Genomic DNA, 21,005 nt, shown 5'->3' on the forward strand with positions numbered 1-21,005 from the left:
GACAAGCCTCACTACTGCTTTCTGTGTGACTTAGATTTACCAGCATTAACTTCAAGTGCCACTTCTCTCAACAAAGTGAGTTATGCCTTTGTGATACTTGGTATATTTTTCTTTTCAAATATTCTATATCTTTAAAGTACATATATTGAACAGTATTTTTTTTCTTTAATGAACAAAGACCACTCTGCCAGTTTCTGTACTTCATTGAAAATTTTTTATTTTTAGTGCATTTTTTATAGCATCTTGCCAACTACATATTTCTGAAATATAAGGAGTAAAAAGAAGTGAGCAATTCAAATATATTGTTTGGCTTAATTGTAAGACAATTTTATGTTCTCAACATTATGTAAAATTTAATTGGTGTAAATGGAAACCATGTTCTACTCTGATGTTAATTGTGGTTACCTTATTTATCTGTAATTTTATAACTGTTCTCACGTTTTCCAGGTGAGGGTACAAGGAAGCCTGTTTGAAGTCCTCTCCTTGAGAGGCCGGGACTGGTTCACATACTCAGATTTCAATTGGCTTTATAGCAGGCTTCCTTATGTGCCTCATATTGGCTCCAGGTTCGCTGGGCTTAAAAGGAGCCAAAGCACCATACGGTTTTGGCAGAGGAAGGGTGGCTTCTGCTTCTGGGATGTAGGCATTTGGACGCTGCTCTGCAGTCGTGTAAACTCCATTGGGCAGCTGGTGACCATCTGCTTCCAGGAACTCCTGCAAAGAATGATTTTTCCTTTTCAGTTTCCTAAAAACTCTGGTGAAATCACTTCATCCTTGAGTCCCAAAATACACAGCTGGATCTGGGCAGTCTTTGGGGATTATCAGCTGGTACAGCCAAAGGACAAAAGGGCAGGAGGGTGGCCTCACCAAACACAGGCACGCATGCGCACGTTGTATCTCATTGGAATGGGCAATACTGCTCTAGCGTCACACTGTTCCGGGGGGTTAGGGTTTCTATGAATAAAAAACTGTTGGTGGATCCTAAACGTACTATGTTCTGACCTCAATTATCTGTTATCAAGCACTGATTCTTTCCCTATTTTTGACAAAGGCAGGACAACATATTTCCTTTGGTAAGTCACTGATGAGGAAATGTTACAATAGAAGAAAGGGTTAAAGTGGAAGCAGAGAAGAAAAATGCTTGCTTTGACTCTCAAGATCTTCAAGATTCTGTCTGTGCCTCTGAAAAATAATCTTACAGCCACAAAAATAGCATTACCTAATGGAGACAGGTAAATGACAGTGGGACACCACAGGTAAAATCTGAATGCCCTAAAATGTATAGTCTCAAATGGTATGGAAGTTACAAACCCTGTGCTGGGGTATTCCGAGTATATGTGTGGAATACAACTTTTTCTTGGGTCAAGGAGTGAATGGTGGTCCTTTTGGTGACATCCCTTGACAATCTAAGAGTGAGCTGTACATCCCCAGGAGGCAGTCCCCTTGGAAAGAGATGCCTAATTGCATTCTAAGAATATTGAAAGGTCGTGGGGGGTAGACAAGAACTGGGTATCCAACTTGCAGGTGGAGCCAGGAACAGACCCTGACTTAGGCCAGTGGTGGGAGAAGAGGTGGCAGGGAGGCCCGTGCTGTGCCAGTTAAGCATCTGCAGGAGGCTGTGGCAATCACCGTATGGCTGCAGGCCTCAGTGTGTTGTGGGGGCCACAGGACAGGGGCATGGAAGAGTCGAGTGTGGTCTGAGCAGGGGTGCGGAGACAGAGGTTGGAGACCTGTGCCAGCCTGGGCATTGCTATGCTGGGGGAAGTCCCGGACATGAGGCTGGGGGGTGGGCCTTGATACTTTCCAAGTGTCCTTCAGGGAGGATTATGGCACTTTGGACTGCTGAACTTATCTACATAACATCATAAAAAAAGAAACTTATAACGACTATTGGTACCGTGTGTGTGGTAGAGCGGGAAATTGTTCATATGTTGTGGGAAGAACGATCACCTGAAAGCAGCCTCTCCTAGCACAAATGCAAAACAGGAGTCAAAGCTTACCCGAGTCTTCTCAGCATAGGCCAAGGCACACATTTCTTCATCTCGAAGTGTCTTCAACCATTCTTTCTCAATCTCCTTATTGAGTGGCAGACCCTTCTCCATCCTGTCATGGCAAGAGACGATGAATTCTTCTTTCTCCTTGACTTCCTTCTGGAGTTCAATGGTCATGGCTTGTTTCATGGACAGCTCAGCAATGAGAGCCATCATTTTTTCAGTAGTATCTTTGATCCTTTTCTGATAGCCGTTCATCTAGAATTAAAAAGCCCAGGGCTTAGACTGTATACATGCCATCAAGACTTGAAGGAAATGGCAGGCTGCTGATTGTCTATAATGGTGGGAGGCATTCTTGCCTGAAGGAAGGGCAGTCTAACTGGGACTTCACAGAAATTAAGAACTGGAAGAGACCTCAGATTGAGCCCAACACCCTGGTGTATAAATAAGGATGAGGATGGAAAAGAAAATGATTTGTTATCTAATTACTGGATTTGAATAGCACCGAGGGGAATAGTTTAATGTTTATTTTTTTTAAGAGGTGAGGAGGGAGGAAAGAGTGTTCTTGATACCTGAGTTCTGACCTAATTTTGCCATGTTATTAGTTTGTCACTTATTCAGGTGAAAAAAATCTGGTTAAAACAAAAGTTACTCTTTGCTTATACAAGATAATTAGCAAAGGTCTTGATTTGAAATGATTTTTTTAATGAAAACTATCCCCTCAGTGTGTTAGCATTATTGATCATAATTCCTGGGACGCATCCTTATTAGGTCAGAAGCAAACATGAGCTGAGCAGGGGACAGTTTGGTCAATAATTTGGGATGGGAGATGTTTCTGTTTTGTTTTTAAACTTTTCATATCAGCTATTTAGCATCAATAGAATTAAACAGGACTAACTGAAAGAAATAATTTCAAGACATAGGAAAGAAGTAAAACTGGAACTGGTGGTTCCTGGAAGCTTCTTGCGTGCAGAAGGTGAACCTTTTAGTGTGGCCATAGCCATGGTGGGGCAGCTGAGTGGTGACGCCTACCCGACAACACTCACTAGAGTTCCTCTTACTTTGCTTTCTTGCTTTCATCGTACCACGTCTCTACACTGACGTTATATATGTATTTGGGTACAGTCTGTCATCCTATAAGAATGTACTCTTCACGAGGACTGTTTTATCATCATAGTTCCATTATTCAGGGCAGTGCCTGGAGTGTAAGAGGCACCAAACAAAAGTAAAACTATTTTCCAAATGAATGAATTCTTAGTCTATTTTATTCAGTTTTTTGGATCGGGATAAACTGGGACATGAAAATGAACTTCCAAATGCTACACCTAAACTTGAACACCTTCCTCTCCTAATAGAACAACATACACTCATATGTGCACATGTGCTCAGAGAAATGTTGCTGCTAGTCCTTTCCCTGCATCTGAAAATAACTAATTTTTATATATAAACTTTGTCTCCCTAAGGATGTAAGGAATATGAATTTTTATGACTCTTCTACACTGAACTTTTTGGAAGCATATTTGAATAGAAATGACCCTTTAAAGCTTCAATGATGAGTCATTATCTTAAGAGGGTACAAATGCTTTTGTTACATCCTTTTTACAATGCTTAAGTCGGGGCTTTTAGTGTGACCATCACCCAAATAGTGTTCCTTGTACCCAACAGGTAGGTTTTTAATCTTCCCCTCGCCCTTTCCTCTTCTTGGATTCTAATAGTCTTTATATCTCTGTGTCCACATGTGCCCATCAATTAGTTCCCAATTATTAAAGAGTAAGTACATGGGGTATTTATTTTTCCATTGCTAAGATACTTAGGATAATGGTCTCCAGTTCCATCCAAGTTGCTGCAAATGATATTTCACTCCTTTTTATGATGGAGTAGTATGCATGATGTGTATATATACCACATTTTCTTAATCCATTCATGAATTTATATGCACTTAAGTTGATTCCACATCTTTGTAATTGTGAAATGTGCTGTAATAAACATTCACGTATAGGTGTCTTTTTGATAAAATGACTTCATTTCCTTTAGGTAGACACCCAGTAGTGGGATGGCTGGGTCTAGTGGTAAGTCTGCATTTATTTCTTTGAGGAATCTCCATACTGTTTTTCACAGAGGTGGTACTAATTAGTAGTCCCACCAACACTGTATAAGCATTTCTTTCTCTCTGCATCCACACCAGCATCTATTGTTTAACTTTTTCGTAATGGCCATTCTGACAGGGGTAAGGTACTATCTCATTGCTGTTTTAATTTGCAGTTCCTTGATGATTAGTGAAGTTGAGCATTTCTTTTCATATGTTGGCCATGTCTCTGTCTTTTGAAAAACTTCTGTTCATGTCTCTAGCCCACTTTTTAGAGGGGTTGTTTTTTTCCTTACTGATTGAGTTCTTTGTAGATTGTGGACATTAGTCTTTCATCAGTTGTATACTAGCTTGCGAATATTTTCTCCCATTCTGTAGGTTATCTATTTACTCTGTTGACTATTTCCTTTGCTGTGCAGAAGATTTCTAATTAAGTCCTATTTATTTATTTATTGTTGTTGTATTTGCCTTTGGGGTCTTAGTCATGAATTCTTTGCCTAGGCTGATGTCTAGAAGAGTTTTTCCTACATTTTCTTCTAGAAATTTTATGGTTTCATGCCTTACATTTGAGCCTTTATCCATCTTGAATTTTTGTATCTGCCAGGAGATAGGGGCCCTGTTTCATTCTTCTGCATATGGATATCAGTTTTCCCAGCACTACTTTTTGAATAGTGCTTCCTTTCCCCAGTGTATATTGTTGTCTGCTTTGTCGAGGATCAGTTGGTTGTAGATAGATTTTATTTCTGGGTTCTCTATTCTGTTCCATGGTCTGTGTGTCTACTTTTATACCAGTAATGTGCTATTTTGGTTACTATAGTCTTTTAGTATATAATTTGAAGTCTGGTAAGGTGATGCTTCCAGATTAGTTCTTTTTGCTTAAGATTGCGTTTGCTATTCAGGCTGTTTTTTTGTTCCAAATGAAGTGTAAAAATTTTTTTCTAGATCTGTGAAATACAATGATGTTGATATTTTGAGTGGATTGCATTGAATCTGTAAATCACTTTGGGTAGTATGGACATTTTAACAATGTTGACTCTGATCCATTAGCATGAGATATTTGTGTCATCTGTGATTTCTTTCATCAGTGTTGTAGTTCTCTTTGTAGAGCTCTTTCACTTCCTTGGTTAAGTAAATTCCTAAGTATTTTCTTTATAGCTATTGTGAATGGTATTGAGTCTTTGATTTGACTGTCATCTTGCCAGTTATTAGTATATACAAATACCACTGATTTGTGTACATTGATTTTGTAACTTAAGACTGGTGAGTTTATGGATTCAGTGGAGTCTTTGGGATTTTCTGGATACAAGATCATATATTTAGTGAATAGTGAAAAGTGATAATTTGAACTCCTCTTTCCCAAGTTGGATACTGTTTATTCCTTTCTCTTTCTTGATTGCTCTGGCTAGGACTTCCAATACTATGTTGAATATAAGTGGTGATAATGAGCACCCTTGTTCCGGTTCTCAAGGGGAATGCTTTTAGCTTTTTCCCATTCAGATGATGTTAGCTATGTGGGTCATATATGGCTTTTATAATTTTGAGGTATGTTCTTCTGATTGATGCCTAGTTTGTGGAGAGGTTTTTATCATGAAAGGGTGCTGGATTTTATCGAATGCTTTTTCTGCATATATTGAGGTGATCATATGGTCTTTATTTTAGATTTTGTTTATATAGTGAATCATGTTTATTAATTTGCATATGTTGAACCATCCTTACATCCCTTGATTAGGGTGAGTTATTTATTTTTTGATGTGCTGTTGAATTCACTTTGCTAGTATTTTGTGGAGGATTTTTGCATGTATATTCATGGAAGAATAATATTGGTCTATAGTTTTTTTTTTGTTGTTGTATCCTTTCCTGGCTTTGATATTAAGGTGATACTGGCTTCATAGAGTTAGGCAGGATTCCATCCTCCTTGATGTTATGGAATAATTTCTGTAGGATAGGTATCAGTTCTTCTTTGTAGGTGTGATAGGATTTGGCTGTGAATCCAGCTTTTTTGTTGTTGGGAGATTTTTTTTTTTTTTTTTATTACTGCTTCTATCTCACTGCTCACTAATGGTCTGTTTAGGATTTCTGTTTCTTCCTGATTGAGTCTTGGGAGGTTGTGTGTTTCGAGGAATTTATCCATTTCCTTTACATTACCTAGTTTATGTGCATAGAGATTTTCATGCCATTCATGGATATTATATTTCTGTGGTATCAATTGTAACATCCCCTTTTATATTTCTGATTGAGCTTATTTGGGTGCTTTCTCTTCTGTGATTAATATAGCTAGAGGTCTATCAATTTTGTTTATTTTCAAAGAACCAACTTTTTGTTTCATTGAGCCTTTATATATTTTTTTCATTTCATTTAGTTTTGCTCTGAGCTTGTTTCTTTTCTCCTGCTGACTTTGGGTCTGATTTGCTTTTCCTGTTCTAGTTCCTTAAGATGTGACATTAGGTTAATTTGTGGTCTTTCTGTCTTTTTGATAGAGGCATTTAAGGCTACAAATTTTCCCCTTAGGACTACTTTTTCTGTATCCTATAGATTTTGATAGCTTATATCACCTATGTCATTCAGTTTGAGGATGCTTTTGATTTCCATCTTAATTTTGTCATTGACCCAAGGATTATTCAGCAACAGGTTAATTTTCATGACCTTATGTAGATTTGAGTGTTTCTCTTAGAACTGATATCTAGTTTTACTCCACTGTGGTCTAAGATAATACATGGTATGATTTTCATTTTTTTGAATTGGCTAAGACAAAACTTGTCCTTTTTTTTTTTAACCATTGTTTAAAGTCTACCTACTCTGTTTTGGTTTCTGTTTGTATGGAATATTTTTTTCCACTCCTTTACCTTTACCTTGAGTCTGTGGGTTAGACGTGTTTCCTGGAGGCAACAGGTACTTGGTTTGTGTGATGCTATTCTGTTTAACATGGTGGGTAGTACCTTATTGTTTTGTTTTTGCTCTTGTGCTACTGTCACAAAAGAGCTGTGAGATTTAACTTTTGGGTATTTTTACACTGTTGAGTATCTATTGTGCTATTCTATTTATAATGCAGTTGAGTATTTCCTGTAGGGTAGATCTAGTAACAAATTCCCTTAGTGTTTGCTTGTCTGGAAAAGTGTTTGTCTACATAATTTATGAAACTTAGCTTTGCAAGATACACAATTTTTGGTTGGCAGATGTTCATTTTAGAAGACTAAAAGTGGGGCCCCAATCCCTTCTGGTGTATAAGGTCTCCACTGAGAAGTCTGCTGTTAACCTGATGAGTTTTTCTTTATAGATTAGTTGTTGCTTTCATTTTGTTTACTTGTAGAATCTTCTCCTTCATTTTGACTTTGGCCAAATTGATGACTCTATGTGTCTTAGAGATGTCCTATTTACTATGAATCTTCCCAGTGTCTCAATCTCTGGAAATACTAGGGAAGTTTCCCTCAAATAGATTTTCTATGCTTTTTGCTTTTTCATCTCCCTCAGGGATACCTATAATTTGTATATTAATTTTCTTCACATAGTCTCATATTTCTGAGTGATTTTTCTTTCTTCTTTATTGTCTTTTCTGCAATTTGACTAATTGGGTTAGTTTGAGAGCCTTATCTTCAAGTTCTAAGATTCTTTCTTCTGCTTGGTTTAGCTGGTTATTGAAGCTTTCTGCTATATTTTGAAATACCCTGAATGTCTTTCATTTCTTTAAGTTCTGTTATGTTATCTAGCTCTTTAGGGACTTGCATTTCTTTTCATTGATTTCCTGAAACTTTTTTGGTTTCATTTTGATGGTTTTCAACCTTTTCTTCAATTCCATTAATCTTATTTGCCATCCATATTCTGAATTCCATTTCCAACATTTTGACAATTTGCTTTGGTTAGTGTCCACTGCTGTAGATCCAATGTGATCCTTTGGGGATATGAAACTTTTGTGTTTTTTCATGTTGCCAGAGTTCCTTTGCTGGTTTCTTCTCATCTGAATCCTCTTCTCTCAGCAGAGGGTTGCAGGGCACCTGGTTCTCCTTTGCTGGGAACTCTCCTACTTAGTGAGAAAAGGAGGAGTCCCTAGATGGTACTTTTGTGTCCTACTCTGGAAGACTGACCCAGCAAGGGAGAGACAGGCGGCACACCAAGAGCCTGTAACACAGCTGTTCTGTTTTGTCCTGTTCCCTTGTGATTGTCACAGTTCAAGCTGGTGCTGGGTGATCTTTGTGTGGCATTGTTGTTGCCCATGCTGTTGTTGGGGGCTTGGCAAGACCCTTTTCATGGAGGCTGACATTGTGGGGGACTGCTCTGCCCTCTCCCCCTAGAGGTGACAGTGGCAGCTGGATGAGGCTATCTAGACAATGGTCATGGTAGTTTAGGCTGTGGGTGTTTGCTCAAACCAGCTCCAGATACCATAGTCTCTCGAGGGTCCCTGGTGGAGCATTGGACCACAGGTGGTTCCCACCAGGCAGAGCTCAACTGCAGCTAGAAGCCATGGGCCCAGGAGTAGTGGGAGCCTCAGAGCTGGAGGCAAGGCAGGAGCTGTGTGGGCTAGAGAGCAGCACAGGAACCATGGAGGTAGAACTGTCAAGTTTTGTCATTTTCATTTTACTTTTACACTTCTAAGACAACTTCCATTAATAGACTGATCACTCCAGTGGCAGTTGTGAAATTCACAACTTTAACTCATAAAATAAGAAATGCTAAGACTTCGTTTCCCTTACCTCAAAGAAAGGGACATTCATTTTGCAAAAGAAAGCCAGGCAACATTTAAAGAACCGAAATCTTAGTATTTCTTATGAGTTAAAATTGTGAATTTCACAACCATCAATGGACTGATCAGTATATTAGAGGAGTCATAAGAGTCCGAGCATAAAAGTAAAGATGGCCTAAGATTTACAGTAATTTCCTTTTAAGGGTGCCAAAACTATTTCTAGGATAGGACCGATTGATTGTTATTCAGTCAACAAATGGTTTGTTAGAGTCTAGTAATACCAAGGCACTGGGAAAATAAAAAAGAATGAGCAGCAGTTGTTGCCCTCAGGAGCCTGTAATGTTGGGCCTGGGTGTTACCATTGTCTATCTTCTGTTCCCCCGACTAGATGGTGTTGGCAGTGTGTCCCTCATGCCTGGCATGAGGGTAGCACAAGGCAAGGTTTGGTAGTTACTGCTGACTGGCTGAAGTCCCTGTGCTAGCGGGATGCTCTGAGGGGCCCAGGAGACAGCTAGCCCTCAGATGGCTGTGGTACGCTGTCCTGCTGGCTGTTCCCTTCAGTGGCACTTCTAGCAGTCCCAGCCCACCCCTCAGGCCCCTTGGGGCTTTGATATCTTCAGTCCTGGTATCTTCAGTTTCTTAAATTGGGAAGCTCTATGTTACTGGCCTTTCCTCACAGGGGGGGCCTGGCAGCAGCTCCACCGCCATGGTGTAGTCTGCCTGTTCTCTGTAATGATCTGCTTCCATTTCTGGGGGCTGGCTAAGTTCTGATTAGAGCAAAACTGCTCTAATCAGACTGCTGGATAAGCGGGGCCTTCCATTCAAAAGGAAGTAGAAAGGATTTAACTTTGTGCATGAGATACAAAGATTAACAATTATCATATTTAAATAATTGCCCTGTTAAGTGAAACTTTTATATTGTCATTGAAAAGCTTGGGTTTTCTCACTATAAAGTAGATTCATTCAGGGAACAGGATTGAAGCTTATTCTGGCCAATCTTCTGACTTGCCCTTATAAAGTTGAATTATCCAGTGTTTCTCTCACTAAATCAAGCAGTCTGTGGAAAATGAAAGGTAAGAAGGAGTAGGGGCAGAAGGGAGTGGGGACTCAGGCAGACCTTCTTGGCTAAGAACAGTGTGTCTTGCTTGCAGGCCTGCGTTTTGGTGTAGAGCCTGTCTGTGAGCCGGGAGACCTGTTCATAGAGGAAATCCTTCTCCAGTAACTTCTCCTCCTTCTTGGCCAGCTGCAGTTCCAGCTAGGGTTGAAAATAATTTCAATAAGAAACAAAGTCCTAACGAGAGAACTATCCCCCCCCCCCGCACCCCCCCTCAGCTCTGGAAGTTCTTCCCACCATGGTGGAATGTGACCCTCTCTCTCTACCTAGCACCTAATGTGTTTCCATCAGGAAGACAAATTGCTCCTTCAAGTCATGAGAGAAAGGTGCTTTTAGACTCTTGAAACCAATGGCTTTTAATGTCTTTTGGCAAATATCTAGTAACAAAGTCTAAGCTCGATTTAGATTACAATGAAAGGACTGTATTGGTGGTTAGAAGAATGAAAGATAGGCCTGTTAGCATAACATGAAACCATACCAGAGGTATCTATAAACCCATATCAACAAGGAGCTGATAGATGTAGTCTTAAGCAAGAATATTTACCTCATCTAATTTTTTGATCATTTCTTTTTCGGTCAGATCTTTTCCTGGAAGGATGCGAGTTCTGTCCTTACCCTCAGGATTTATAAAATGTTTCTCCAGGTCTCTTATTCTGTCTGTGCACTGTGAAAACTATTAAGAAAGAAACATTAGCTTTAAAACTCCTTAGCTCAGTAAATCTTAAAATCAGATAGCCCAGGGTCTTCAGAATCTTTCAACAGGACCAACCCAGGTGAGGGTGGAAGAGAACTGTTTTCTTAACACTCCCCTAGCTGGGACCTGTGGTGAAGCCATGTTTCTGCTCATTATTGGTACTGCAATGGTGATGCCTATGCTTAACTCTACAAGGCAAGGTAGTGCCTTATGAGTCAGGGAAAAGGCTGATTTCATAGTAGCCCTTTGATGCTGTGTTGTATTCATTGGGATGCTGTGTGATTGCAGGGCTCAGAGCATACAACCTTCACCTCCTTATTGCAGGTTGTCACAGAGACCAGGGTAGCCAGCAAACAACATGCTGGACCCCATTTTAAAATTCTTTGCTGGCAGTAGGTTTAATGGCTTCTCAAAGAAGAAAGTTCTTAATTACTGGGTCAATCCAATGTATACTCTGTAAGGAATGGTTTGAGCTATTTTTTTTTGAGTCAGTGAGACTTTGGAGGTAGATGAAGAAATATGGCTATCCCTATATAGTAAGGGTAGCCACACTTAGGGGGAGTTGTGGAACATGGTGACAAGAGGCATCAGTTTTCCTACTAAATACCTCTGTAATCTCAGGGCAATAATTTATATATTCTCAATTGTTAAATAAGGGGTTGATACACTGAATGAAATAGTTTATTTAAAGTGTTTTACAACATGTCCAAGAGTGATCCAGGTAGAATTCTAAAATTTTAATTTATGTTCTTCTTCTCTACAAAAGGATTATAAATGGCATCATAATTGTCTTTTTCCCCTCTCTGCATATATAATCAAGCATTTATTGTATTAATATTTAATGTTCCCTTTTCTTAATTAGGAAACTAAATGAAAAACAAAAATATGGTACATGCTTATTTCCCCATTAGTATTTGAGCAAAAACTGCTTACTTTGTCTTTACAAAATAGTATTCTTGTGTCCTAAAACAGTTCATGTGACTTCCAAGATCCCTAAAAGGGAGCCATTATAAGAACCAGGAGAATATGACTCATGATAATCCTTGGATTAGACTGTTGGACAACTAAAAATTGTTTTAAACAACTGAAAAAAATGCAAACCTTAAGAGGATTCTGAAAATTATGCAAAAAATGGGAAGAAGACTTAAATACCCCAAGCACTGCAGCTGTAACAAACAACAGGACCTGACTGAGATCCAGCACCGCAGGCCAGCACAGAAATGGCACAGCATGTCCTTTGAGGGCACACATGATTACTGCTGAGTAGACAACCCAGTGCAGTTTGAAGACTAAGAACTTTCTATTCAACTGTTCTTAAGCTTAGAATTAACTCTGGTAGAGTTAGGTAACTGATAAGAATCCACTTGTGTCAATTCACATGTAGTCAAAATGGTAAAGGTTCACCATAAGGCAGGGCATGTAGTGTCATAAAATTTCTTTTGAGTAAAACTGAATTTACATTTCACACTGGATAACTGGTAGTCCTAGCAATCAGACAAGAGAAGGAAATCAAGGCCATCCAAATGGGTGCAGAAGATTTCAAACTATCGTTCTTTGCTAATGATATGATCTTATATCCAGAAAATCCCAAAGATTCTGCCATGAGACTACTAGAATTGATAAATTCAGCAAAGTCTCAGGTTACAAAATCAATGCACACAAATCAGTACCATTCCTATATAGCAACAACAGTCCAACTGAGAACCAAATCAAAGACTCAATACCCTTCACGATAGTTACAAAGAAAATAACATACCTAGGAATATATTTAAGGAGGTAAAAGACCTCTACAGTGAGAATTACAGAACACAGAGGAAGGAAATAGCAGAGGACATAAACAGGTAGAAAACCATACCATGCTCATGGGTCAGCAGAATCAACATTGTTAAAATGTCTATACTACCCAAAGTGATCTACAGATTCACTGCAATCCCTACTAAAATACCAACATCAGTTTTTGCAGATCCAGAAAAAAAATTCTATACTTCATATGGAACCAGAAAAGACCCTGTAAAGCAAAAGCAATCTTATGTAAAAAGAATAAATTGGGAGGCATCAATTTATCAGACTTCAAGCTGTACTACAAGGCTACAGTAACTAAAACAGCATAGTTTTGGCACAAAAATAGAGACTAGATCAATAATTTTATATAATGAAATGACAAGTATTTACCCAATAAAGTCCTTCTGTGCCCCTGGGCATTTCATAGTTTAAGACAGGCAAAGAAGGACTTGAAGCTGCATTTCAGGAAAGAGCTAGAGAGAGCCAGATCGTTCTGGAAAATGGAGTGAGACAAGTATGGAGCTCCTAGGGGCCATCTTAGGGGAGGTGAAAGATGGAAAGACAAGGTAGGTGAGGGTGCTGTGTGGGGAATAGCACCTTGGGGACCATCTCTAGTGACAGACGGGCTCCAAGGAGCTGTAAAGAGCATGGATGTCGGAATCTAATTGAAGTTCTTTGCATTTCTGTAATGTAACCCCACACACCACTGCCCCAGATCTTTTTTAATTTTTTTTTTATTTTGGCATATTATGGGGGTACAGATTTTAAGGTTTCAATAAATGCCCATTTCCCCCCCTCCCCCCATGCCCCAGATCTTTAATGAAGTCTGTTCACAGCCCAAGGCCTTGCCCCAATGGTCTTGTGTAGGTAAAGCCCGAGGAGGAGTGAGTCCTGAGTCTGCACTGACACGATGCAGAAGTGGAACAGGCACTGCGTGTGCGGGCTGATAGGTGATGCCTCCAAATGAACCCAGTGTTGGAAGCAGAATTCAGAGCCTGGAGAGGCCTGCAAGACACTAGCAGGACTTTCTGGCTAATTGATCTAAATTTGGCCATACTTGTTGAAGAAATGAATGGGAGAACTTAGGGCTAGGAAAACACTGGAATCGGAACCTTGGCATATTTACTTGTACAAACTGAAAGATGCCATTATCTGTATCATAAACATATACTCAAATGGCAAACAATATGAAAGTAGATTCTTCATCTAGTTCCATGAAGTCCTATGAAGCCCCTTGACATGATTAAGTAAAAAAATAAAAGGAGGACCCAAAACTGGCTATAGCATGAGCTAATGAAAAACATTTACTTATATGCTTAGAAAAGAATGGAAGGCTTGCTCCCAGATTTTGAATAATTTTATAAAATTAAGACATTCAGTTAAAAAATTTTGTGATCAGAAGAAACCCAAAAGCAAACCTGACTTTTAGAAAAAATGTTAGATTTTAATTTGTTCCTGTTACACTGAATCAATGGGAAAAAGTTTAGACCACAAGTTTTTACTTCTAATTTTCATTAAGAAAAACAAGTCCAAATATTACATGTGAAGAAAATAGCTTAATATTCATGTTCTATTTTTTGCTATTTCATATTTGGCTTTATTTGACTTTTTTTTTTTTTTTTTGAGACAGAGTCTCGCTTTCTTGCCTAGGCTAGAGTGAGTGCCGTGGCATCAGCCTAGCTCACAGCAACCTCAAACTCCTGGGCTCAAGCGATCCTCCTGCCTCAGCCTCCCGAGTAGCTGGGACTACAGGCACAAGCCACCATGCCCGGCTGATTATATATATATATATATATATATATATATATATATATATATATATATATAAATTAGTTGGCTAATTAATTTCTTTCTATTTTTATGGTAGAGACGGGGTCTCGCTCAGGCTGGTTTTGAACTCCTGACCTTGAGCAATCCGCCCGCCTCAGCCTCCCAGAGTGCTAGGATTACAGGCGTGAGCCACCGCGCCCGGCTTATTTGACTTTTTAAAAGGCCACGTTACTAAGTTAAAGGAGAACTACAGGAGTTAAAAAGAGTCTAATTATATGTAACTGCCAGTTAATAAAGACAATTTGTATCATGGATGCCGGAAGCACAGATTTCATCTTAGAGTTGTGTCCAAAGGCATTTTTAAATGAGACAAAACTCATACAACCTACACACTAATAAAGGTGGGGGGGAGGGTAGCAAATGATCTGAGGAAGTGTCCCCTGACCACTCTCCCACCTGAATCTGGAGCAAGGATAGGTCTGCGTCCAGGGACCTCTTGGTTGGCAGTAATTTTCGGGTCACATGAATCTGCCTGTGTTTCTCAGAAATCCTCAGTTTCAGGAATCGGATCTTTTCTTCCAGGACATGTAATTCAATTTCCGCATTTAATTTCATCTTCTCTTGGATATTTATTTTTTCATAAAAAATGCACACTTCTTCTTCTCGCTCTATCAGCTGAACGCCACTATGGTTAAATTCAGAGGCAGAGGCTAAGTGGGCATTGAGGCCACTGTTTTACTAGTCACAGTGCTCTCCTCTAGCTTTGGGCACAAAGTATATATACATCAACATAGCATAATTCTAGAAGACAACATATATTTAGCAATGGCTTTCTAGTTAAACTACATACACGCTTTGGATTTTTCTGGGGATGGGAGAATTGCTTAGCATCTAGACTTTGAGGCCAACCATGTAATTGGCTGGCCTGTGTCTCTGCAAATCCCCAAGGTTTTCCTGGGGGGGGGGGAAATGTCATTCCCAATGCATGAACACAGTGATCCACAGTATGATTTTCTGCAGATCCCTTTCCTAGGCCAGACTCACCAAGCAAGGCCTGGCCAGCAGCACACAGGCAGGGGGCCAGGGATTGTGTTTCTGGTATGAGTGTGCTTTATATTAAGTTGCCAGGCACATTAGGATCTTTAAAAGTTGAATATTTCTTATGCTAATTTCCCTAAAAACAGACAAAAATATGTCCTTTGTAATCACGCCAGGGAAAGACCCCCTTCTTGAGAGGTGAATATGGGGAGGAAACAAAGAATTTTCTAACTCCACCAGCTCTGGTTTGTATGACTGATCATACCCTACAAATCTGAATAGGGCCTGGGAACACACTGTCCAAATGCTTTGGTTTGTGCCAAGAGCCAAATAGGAATTTTCCCCCCAAAGGAAAACCCACCATGTCTTTGAAAATGTGCTGCTCTTTAAAGGACCCTAAAGGTCTTCCCACGCGCTATGCATATACATTGTCTCAGAGTTCGACCTTTGATTGCTTTTATCTATGATACTCTTCCCTCGATAGATGCATGCCATGGTTATACTTGGCTAATCTTAGCTCTGTATTTTCTCATTTACCTTTAAAAAGCCCCTCTCATGATCCTAAAGCCAGGAGCAACATTTTACCACCTTTTTGTACACTCAAATGCCTTACACAGAATAGCACATAAAGTCTGATGAATAAAATGTGATAACGAGCTGTGCATGGTGGTGCGCGCCTGTAGTCCCAGCTACTTGGGAACCTGAGGCAGGAGGATCACTTACACCCAGGAGTTTGAGACAAGACTGGGCAACATAGCGAGATTTCATCTCAAAAACAAATAAAAATCTGATATCAAGTGTCATTATTCCAGGGCTCCACAATCTCACATTCTGATTTCTCAGAGCATAAGAAATTTGGAGGAAACTGCTAAAATAATAAATTGATTGATATAATTGCAGCATGGAAGAAACAATGTCACTCCTAAAAGTCATATTTACTTACTGAGAAAATGAAATGGGAGAATGCAGAATAAATATAATAAGACCAAACCTGCCACAAAAGTGGCTGCAAGCTCCAAAGACTTATTTATATCAATTACACTGAAAGAAATTGATGTTATCAGAGGCATCCTGACTGGTAGCCTGGGAAAGGACTTTGATCTCAAAACAAGCAACTTCCCAAACCCTCCTCTCTGTTTCTTTTATGAGCACATTTCTGATTTTTAGGAGAAATACACAGCCCCACCCCTCCAAAGGCCAATGAAGCCTGAATGTCAAATGTCCATCATTACTAACTGTCCAGTCTAAGTAGAAAAATGGGTGACGTTTCTAAACTTTATCCCTCGGTGCTCTATTCTCACAGTGGGTTCCAGGTGTTTACCTTTCATTTCGACGCTGAACGGCTATTTCGTATTTTTTGCGAAGGTGCACCATCTCATCTTCTATCTCTGTGATTGTACTGGCAAGTCTGTCAATGTTACTTAACTGGACTTCCTTCCTATCTCTCATTTCCTGAAGTTTTGATGCAATTTTGTACACATCGTTTTGTATGCTCTCTCTGATGGTAACATTGTTGGTGTGTTTCAGCATGAAATTTTGTAGCTTCCTTTTAAAATAATGGGACAAGGAGTAAGATTATGGTTTTCTTTAGTTTCTTAAAAATGATGAAGACTCCTAGCACTCTGGGAGGCCAAGGCGGGCAGATTGCTCAAGGTCAGGAGTTCGAAACCAGCCTGAGCAAGAGCGAGACCCCATCTCTACTATAAATAGAAAGAAATTAATTGGCCAACTAATATATGTAGAAAAAATTAGCCGGGCATGGTGGTGCATGCCTGTAGTCCCAGCTCCGAGGGAGGCTGAGGCAGAAGGATTGCTTGAGCCCAGGAGTTTGAGGTTTGAGGTTGCTGTGAGCTAGGCTGATGCCACGGCACTCACTCTAGCCTGGGCAACAAAGCAAGACTCTGTCTCAAAAAAAAAAAAAAAAAAAATGATGAAGACTTCTGAAACACAAGCACTATCAAATTAGATCTTGCTTCAGTGGGTATCTTGAAATGACAATAGTAATAATGATATTCATCCTGTGATACTCTCCAGGAATATTTATAATCCTCCCAGGTCTCACATCCTCCCTCTCTCCAGGTTAGGACGTTTTTCCTTTGTGCCCTAAGGTTGTCCTGATATTTTTTTTTTTTTTTTTGAGACAGTGTCTCATTTTGTTGTTCAGGCTAGAGTGAGTGCCATGGCGTCAACCTAGCTCACAGCAACCTCAGTCTCCTGGGCTCAAGTGATCCTGCTGCCTCAGCCTCCCTCGTAGCTGGGACTACAGGCATGCGCCACCATGCCCGGCTAATTTTTTGTATATATATTTTTAGTTGGTCAATTAGTTTCTTTCTATTTTTAGTAGAGACGGGGTCTCGCTCAGGCTGGTTTCGAACTCCTGACCTTGAGCGATCCACCTGCCTCGGCATCCCAGAGTGCTAGGATTACAGGCGTGAGCCACTGCCGATATCCTTTATCAAAGCAAGAGACTATAGTCATTCCTTTATTGCTCCGTCATTCTCAAGAGACTGCTCCCTATAGCAGAGGTCCCCAGCCAGTTTGGCACCAGAAACCAGTTTCATGGAAGACAATTTTCCCACAGACAAGGGTGCAGGGGTGGGGGGGTTTCAGGATGATTCAAGAGCATTACAGTTATTGTGCAGTCAGACCTCTCTGCTAATGATAGTCTGTATTTGCAGCCGCTCCTCAGCACTAGCATCACCGCCTCAGCTCCGCCTCAGATCGTTAGCCATTAGATTCTCACAAGGAGCCACAACCCAGACCCCTCGCATGCGCAGTTCACAGTAGGGTTCGCACTCCTATGAGAATCTAATGCCTTTGGCTGATCTGACAGGAGGCGGAGCTTATGCGGTGATGTGAGTCACAGGGAGCAGCTGTATATACAGATGAAGCTTGGCTCCCTCGCCAGCTGCTCACCTCCTGCTGCACAGCCAGTTCCTAACAGGCCACGGACTGTTACCGGTCTGCAGCCCTGCGGTTGGGGACGGAGATGGTTATGTCCAAGAATGTCCATTAGACTTAAGACGGTACCTGACTCAGCATAGGGTCACAATTAATGCTAAATGAATGTGTGATCTCTATAAATGATATTTTATTTTCATGTGGGATAAGAATCTTAAGAAATTATATTTTCCTTTTCATTACTCCCCCAGTGAGGCCACTTTGTAATATCTTTATTAAACAAAACTAGGGAGTAACAGCCACCAGAAGTAGTTCAGGTTGTATCGACTCAATAAATCCCTGTGATCATTACTGACGCCTAACGTAAGGGAAAGAGTCTAACAGATCATGGCATGTGGCAAATAATGGAAAAAACATTTTCCAGATACTCTTCTATTTTTACATAGATGAGTTCATTTAATAATAAAAAGTCCTATGAAATAAAGACTGTTTTTATGGATAAGGAAAGGGAACCCAGAGAGACACAGTAGCTTGTCCAATGTCACACAGCTAATAGGTGGCAGGGGCAGGATTTGAGTCCAGACAGCCCCCTCTTTTCACCACTCTGCTATTTTGCTATAAAGCACATGAGATGCTTTGAATCTACAACCAGGGGGTGCTGGTTAATAAACAATTTGATTGTCTTCTAACTTCAAATACAAATTATTAGATTTGTGCTTTTCTTTATAATCAGGCAAGTGAAAGTCATTATAGTAAGCAAAGTTATAATAATGTAGTTTTTCATTCATTTAAAAAAAATATGGCTCCCAAACAGAAATAGGAGGAATCATATTCAGATGCTTAGATTATCATAGTTTAGAGTTCAAATGAATCAGAAGATAAGCTTTTGAAAGGCCAATAATTATTATAACACTTACCTTTCTTCGATAACTGCACTATTCCTTAAAATTTCAAGTTCATTTAATGACATTTTATGCCGTTCTTTTATTTCATTTACTTTCTGATGAGCTTTGTGAAGTAAGTTGACAAATTTGTTTCTTTCATTTTGAACAACGTCATACAGTTTAGCAAACTCTCTGAGTCTGTGAAAATATAAAGCATTTTTTTAAGCTTGTGAAATAAAATTCGGTCTTTTGCCCCCAACTAAATAGGTAAATCATCCCATAATTTTTACCTCCGATAAATTTCTCGTTTTTTCTTCTTGTGTATAGTGATTTCGAGATCCTTTGATTTGATTTCCTTAACAATGTTGTTATATTTTTGCTGAAATGTAAAAATCATGTGTGAAATAAACAACAACATATGAATACTCCCAGTTTCACCCCACACTGTTCCCATCCATTAAGGAAAATTCTATCTTGGCCTAGCCTGCGTGGTGCATATGAGGGTAAGAGGTAGCAGGCAGATCAGAAAATAGCCCGGCCACAGAACTGCTGCACACTGGCCAGGACAAAGGGTCACTTAAGGAATGGAAAGAAAGAGAGGAGAGAAAAAGAAAAGAGCCTGCACAGGTTGGGTTTGAGGAAAATTTGGGGAACTTTTGAGAGAGCGGAAGAGTGACTGTGATCTACACAGCTGGACTGGGTGAGCGTGGAGTTAGTTTATGGAAGAACCGATGAGGGAAGAGGATTTGCAGTAATCGTTTTTTTGGATTCAGTTTTGATAAGCATGATAAATTAAACCCTCTGTGGTATTTTGTGAGAGATCAAAGCAGTGATTTCAAAGTGCCTTTCCATTTTTTTGTATGTTGGCTGTGTTTGCCTACACAATAAAGCGCCATGTTGAGGCCAGCTGTAAGGAGGCGATACACAGATCCCACGTGAGTATTTTAAAAGAAAGCAGTTATCTTTCTAAACTTCTAAAAATATATCAAGGGCTAAATACATTAGTAATGTTCTTTAAATTTAAGGACACTGAGTTGAGTCCTTCATCTGGGAAAAGTAAGGTATTCAAAAATGAAGTATTTGCTGGTAGAACCCAGAGAAAGCAGTCTCTGTCAGCCTTCTCTCAAGGCCTGTGACAGCAAAACCCATTTAGCATGAGTGATTCAAAAGAAACAAGCCATCGGAGAGCCAAGATGATCTGCAGCAATTTTATGTTGTTCTTATTGAGAATTGGGATTAGGAAGAAACTAACATTTCAGTAATTGTGTGTGTGAAGAATAATACATAAAAATGCAGTGTCATCTACTCTGTCTTGGGGGTGATAGCAACGTTGGTTTTCCCTTCACTTTTTGTCTTCTTTTAGGAATGTAGATCTGGCGTGAAAGGAAAATAATAAAATTGACTGCCTTCTTATGGAAATTACAGCTAATGTTTAACAGACTAATTCACAGTTCTAAGAATACTCAAAGGATAAACAATATTTTTCCTTCATCGACTTCCATATCCCAAGAAGTGTCTTGTACCTTATATGAATTAACTAATTATGAGGTTTGCTTTACAGTTTGTTTTGCCCGTTTGTTTTCCCACCTTAACATTTGAGAAATGAAAAGAACTTCAGCATAGTTGACACACAGGAAGATGGCGGGCGGGCGGGGGAAGGGATGTCAAATAGGGAGAGCAGAAGAGGTCAGATAAAGGTCACTTAACCCATGTTAGCCAGTTTGGACTCCACCATGAAGGTCACAGCAAACCCAATGGAGTTCGCAGGCTAGTTGGGTTTTGCTAGAGTAAAGAAGGGAAAAACAGTGGTGAGGGAGGATGGAGGAAAGGAAGACATCTTTGTTACACATAGGTAACAAAGCTATCAGTTTTTGAGATTAATTGAAATGGTCTAATTTATAAAACAGATTAGTGTTTCTTATAACAAATAATTATCCCTCTAGTGTTTCTAAAATTTCTAAAGAGAAAAGGGAGGAAATTTCTAACCCACAGCAGTGGAATCTTCCCAGCCCACGCCAGGTTGCTTTGAAAATCCTTCTCTGGACCAGCGCCATCAAGACCCTGACCTTA

General features: G+C 39.8%; 1 protein-coding gene across 1 annotated transcript in view; it reads right to left on the minus strand.

The window, feature by feature from the left end:
- Positions 1-202: 202 nt before the first annotated feature.
- CCDC146 (coiled-coil domain containing 146) overlaps positions 203-21,005 on the minus strand; it is a 147,679-nt gene continuing 126,876 nt past the window's right edge. Inside the window, exons 12-19 of the mRNA XM_012747191.2 lie at positions 19,226-19,314; positions 18,969-19,133; positions 16,472-16,696; positions 14,569-14,797; positions 10,411-10,539; positions 9,870-10,007; positions 2,001-2,249; positions 203-714 (exon numbers count right to left, since the gene is read on the minus strand). Coding sequence (XP_012602645.1) covers positions 511-714; positions 2,001-2,249; positions 9,870-10,007; positions 10,411-10,539; positions 14,569-14,797; positions 16,472-16,696; positions 18,969-19,133; positions 19,226-19,314 — 1,428 coding nt within the window. The 3' untranslated portion in view covers positions 203-510. The remainder of the gene's footprint in view (positions 715-2,000; positions 2,250-9,869; positions 10,008-10,410; positions 10,540-14,568; positions 14,798-16,471; positions 16,697-18,968; positions 19,134-19,225; positions 19,315-21,005) is intronic.

This window comes from Microcebus murinus, chromosome 9 (assembly GCF_040939455.1).
Source record: "Microcebus murinus isolate Inina chromosome 9, M.murinus_Inina_mat1.0, whole genome shotgun sequence".
Taxonomy (NCBI): domain Eukaryota; kingdom Metazoa; phylum Chordata; class Mammalia; order Primates; family Cheirogaleidae; genus Microcebus; species Microcebus murinus.